Here is a 4,903-nt window from a genome sequence, read left to right on the forward strand (position 1 = left end):
AATCAATGTATAGGTCACGATTATGGACCGATTCTTTTTTGGACTATGGTACCAAATGTTCTAAAAAATAATTTTTGTTAGTTTTTCTACCACAATTAAAATTCGAATACAACGAAAGGATGTGTGTTTTGCTTCGTATCGGTAAAATATTCCCAAAAGTTCTATATGTAACTCGTTTACAGGGTACCTGGACAATATCGGCCCACAATCAAAAGCACAACATTCTATAAAAGTAAAAATCGACTTAATTATTCAATTACGACTTCAAATTATTTTTAAATATTTTGTCTCATATTTAATTAAATTATCTCTTTTTAGAATTGAAACACCACAACTGAAAATGAAACAAGTTAAAGTTCCTTCCTGGGTTGACGCAGAACATTTTGAAGATATTCTAAAATCTGATTTTCCCGATTTCGAAAAGATTACCAATATCACTGCCAACTCAGCTACCAAATCTGGTGATAATTATGCCTCTAGCTTGCTAAGAGTAAAAGTTGATGCCTTGCTAAAGGACGGCAGCAATGTTACCAAATCATATATCCTCAAATTCCCACTCGCATCTGAAGAAGAAAATGACATGGTTTCCGTATGGAATTTCTTTAAAAAAGAAATACTTATGTATACAAAATATTTACCAGAATTTGAAGAATTATATTCGAAATATAATTGTAAAGTACATTTTGGACCTAAGGCATATAAATTCAGCAAAGATGTTGGTACCGATGTGATAATTATGGAAGATCTCTCTGAGAGTGGTTTTAAATGTGGCAACCGACGTGAAGGTTTGGACATGACTCATACCCAATTGGTCCTTACCAAATTGGCTCAATTCCATGCTGTATCGGCAAAATATGTTGAAGTGAATGGTCCCTTCCCAGAACAACTGCACAAAGGTATCTACACCGAAGAAAGTCGAGCAATGTTTGAACTCATCGATAGGAAAAAGTTTGCTGCATATTTCAATGAGTTCGAGAACAATGAGGGGTATTTGGATAAAGTGGTAAGTTTTGTGATTAAAATATTAAAATATGCAATATTTCTAATATTTTGAGTAACAAATGTTTAATATTAATAATTTCAAATAATTATTTTACTTATTTCAGCCCACTCTCTTAGATAATATGATTGATATAAGTATTCGCTTAGGCCAGGTTGATCCAACAGAATTCAATGTTCTGAATCATGGTGATAGTTGGCTAAATAATATCATGTTTAAACACGATGAAACCGGCCAAATTGTGAATACCTATTTTGTTGATTATCAAGTCTGCAAATACGACTCCCCAGCCCAGGATCTCTGGTACTTTATAATGTCTTCGACAGAACAATCAATAAAGGTAGATAGTTTCGATTATTTCATACGTTATTACCATGAACGATTGGTAGAACATTTGAAAATGTTGGAATATGCTGGATCGATACCATCGTTAAGTGAATTACATCAAGTGATGTTGAAATATGGTTACTTAGGTAAATTGTTATAATAATTTGTTCATTTCAAATCGATTCTTATTATTTGTTTGTATTATTTTCATATAGGTTTCAATACCACATTTGGTACAACCGCGGTATGTCTTTTAGAATCTAATGAGCATGCCAATTTAGCCAACTTTTCTGCTGATACACCCGAAGGCAAAAAATTCCGTGATGACTTATTTTTGAATTCGAAATTTAAGGCAAATGCAGCCATTGTTTTCCCATGGCTAGAAAATCGTGGATGTTTGGATCTATAAATGAACAATTAAATATAATTTATTTATTGTAAGATTAGTTCTAATTATGATATATTCTATATCTATTTAATATACACAAAACCGAATTTTTTCATGAATTTATTATGTCAAAATATTAAAATATTTCACATTTGAAGAAAAAACTATACATGTACCATTATTTTTTATGAAAAAAGTTATATGCAATAACAACACTAATCTAAACCAAAACCAAAAAAATAATTCCAATAAATACATTTTATTAAAAAAAAAAAAACGATAAAAAGTTCAAATTTTTACTGTACGTAGGGGAAACTAGGGCAGCTTCGGCAATGACGTTTTCGATATGAAGTTCTCGTTGTGCATCAAATACTAAAATAAATAACTCTCGTAACGCTATTTAGATGTACGGCCTTTTATATTTTTACATAGCAGACCCGGCAAACTTTCAAACCGTTCTCAATTTATGAGTTACTATACCTTTTTATACCCTCACCCTATGTCGGCAACACCGACAGATATACTTAATTTCGGCACACGTCGAAATAAGCACCCAATCTCTAATCTGGCAAAACACAAAGATGCTATATATCGCGGCATCTGTCGGACAAACTTAAAATTAAACAGAAACTCTCATCACGCTCCATAGAGCATAGGCATAACTTTTGGTCAAAATCGGTGCAGTAGTTTTTGAGTTACGGTGCAAAAACACAAAAAACTAAATATTGCGCCATATGTCGGATGAACTTCAAACATGTACATACAATTTGGACCCAATCGGTGCAGTAGTTTTTGAGTTTAGCGATCACATAGATGTAATATGTATGTATTTTATGTATTATAGCTTTGTGCAGCCCCAAGAGTTTGTAACGCCGCGAAATATTGGTCCTAGACCCATTAAATGGACCAAATAATTAATTGTTATCGTTTTTTCTGGTCGCTCTAGAGGCCGCAATTATGACCCAAACATCGCGAATTTTTACATAGAGAAGGGGATCGGGCCAAAGAATAAGCTTGCCTGTCCTGATAAGGATCGGTCAATATTTAGCGGGTCAAATGGACCCTGACTTTTATGTGAAAAATTACAAAATTTGTATTCTGTAGCGTATAGATTCACACCTGAAGGACATAGACCCGAAAAGTTGTTGGTATATCCAAGGGCAGTGGTTGGCCTTTAAATTGATACCAATTATATGGTCGTATGTACTCAGATGTGGGAGTTACACTTAAGTGGCCCACACACGTCAAACATGTGCGTTTGATCTGTGTGAATCGAAGTAATGTTTGACGTGTGTGGTACGGTGTTCACACCGATTTGCCGGTGCGCACACCGATCGAAAGAAATTAAAAATTTTTAATTTTTCGTTGTGCGAGGCACACATGTTTGACGTCTGTCGCCTGGTGTGTGGATATTTTCTCATTTGTAGAGAAATTTCGTGGAGTGCGGATCAGCGGACAAATGCAATACATATGTATTTGGAAGATTTTTTGATGTTTTTATACATATTCTACTGTGTGGCAAATAAAAATGTTTTTTCCCGGAATAAAATAAAAGTATTTAATACATTTATATTAAATAAAAATATTTCGTCTTTTTTCCGTCATCACTATCGCGGTCCATCTTCACGCTTCAAAAATAAATATGAAATGAAGTTTAATGGATCCGTTTGACGTGTGGGCTAGGAGCTTCACACCCATCGAACGCACATGTTTGAGGTGTGTGGCCCACTTTAAACATTTAAAGGTGCTTATGTATTCAGATATTATTTAGTAACCTTTTACCACACTAGAGGGCGGAAATATAGCGCTGATCGCTTTAAAATGTTCCATGAAGTTCTAGTTATGATCAAGGATAACGCCTATAATTATATTGTGATGAAGTGGACCGGAAACTTAATTTTTTGTGTTTTTTCGAGTCGATCTATAGGCTCCAATGAGAATAAGAAAATCACAACACAAGGATGGGAATCTGGACAAGTAATTAGAAGGGCTGTACTGAACATTAGTTATAATTATCGGCCTCTAGTTGGTCCAGATGGTTCAAATATCGCGAAATATTGCCCAAGCTCAGAATATAAATCCACAGAAAGTTAGTTTTTCGTGGAAGTTGTGTAGGGTATCATATGGTCGGCCCCGTCGGACTATACTGCTCCGCTCACTGGTTTTTATATATATACAGATACAGATATGATATTTCTTTGATATTTCTTATTATTTGTGGGTCCTTGAGAAGTCAATGTCCGCCGATATAAAATATAGCCTTAAATGCCGAACATTAAGTGGCATACGTAAACAAAATATAACCTTTATTGGATTTAGCCTATGGGTGACGAATATGCCACATCAAATATCGTAACTACCCCGGGGTTTTTGACAAAACTATAAAAATATTTGAATAATACTAATATATCATATCATATGGGAGTTATATCTAAATCTGAGAAGTTGTTTCACGAAACTTTGCACACATTATTCTACACTCTATTCAGTATGCGATGTCAGATTTCGTGGAAATCGAAAGATATATAGGAACTTTGTATCACATAAAACATAAAACATTGATTCACATAACATAAAATCGGACAAAAATATATATGGGAGCTATATCTAAATCTGAACCGATTGTCACCAATTTCAATAGGTTTCGTCCTTGGGCCAAAAAAATAGCTGTACCAAATTTCATTCAAATCGGATTATAAATGCGATCTGTACTTTGTTTGCGATTCTATGCATATTCTTAAAGGGAACCATGGGCCTATAATACCCTGGACCACAGTGCGATGCGGTTCTAAGTATATTCTGAAATGTAACTTGCACCTTTGCAGTGTTTATAGTGTTGGGTTTAAAAATGTTTAAAGGAGTTGTTTATTATCCACCCTAATGTCGGATTAAATTACACATATGTACGTTCCTCACTTTTGTGACGAGAATAATCTACAGTTTCATACAAACAGCTGGTAAATGTCATATTTATTCAATTGATGTGCAACGCATTCTAAGAAAATCGTTTAAATAATGTCAAAAGCTTTTTCCGAAGCTTTACTTTCATAGTTAATATGCCCCTATATTTATTCATTAATTCATCTCATAGGAGGCTGCATAACTATGTTCAAATCACTTTTACATCGTAAACGCTTCAAGTCGTACACAAATGTAATTTCTTCTGTCGGGAGAAAAATATTGATTCA

General features: G+C 34.1%; 1 protein-coding gene across 1 annotated transcript; it reads left to right on the plus strand.

The window, feature by feature from the left end:
• Window positions 1-318: 318 nt before the first annotated feature.
• On the plus strand, window positions 319-1,430 carry LOC133322928 (uncharacterized; the record flags this gene model as incomplete). Its single annotated transcript, XM_061531879.1, has 2 exons — window positions 319-1,003; window positions 1,107-1,430. Coding segments are annotated over 2 exons (1,009 nt in total), but the record flags the coding sequence as incomplete, so codon positions are not given.
• Between the last annotated feature and the right edge of the window lie 3,473 nt (window positions 1,431-4,903).

Source organism: Musca vetustissima, unplaced genomic scaffold, assembly GCF_032173495.1.
Source record: "Musca vetustissima isolate MV318-11 ecotype Yass unplaced genomic scaffold, APGP_CSIRO_Mvet_v1 utg29175, whole genome shotgun sequence".
NCBI lineage: Eukaryota > Metazoa > Arthropoda > Insecta > Diptera > Muscidae > Musca > Musca vetustissima.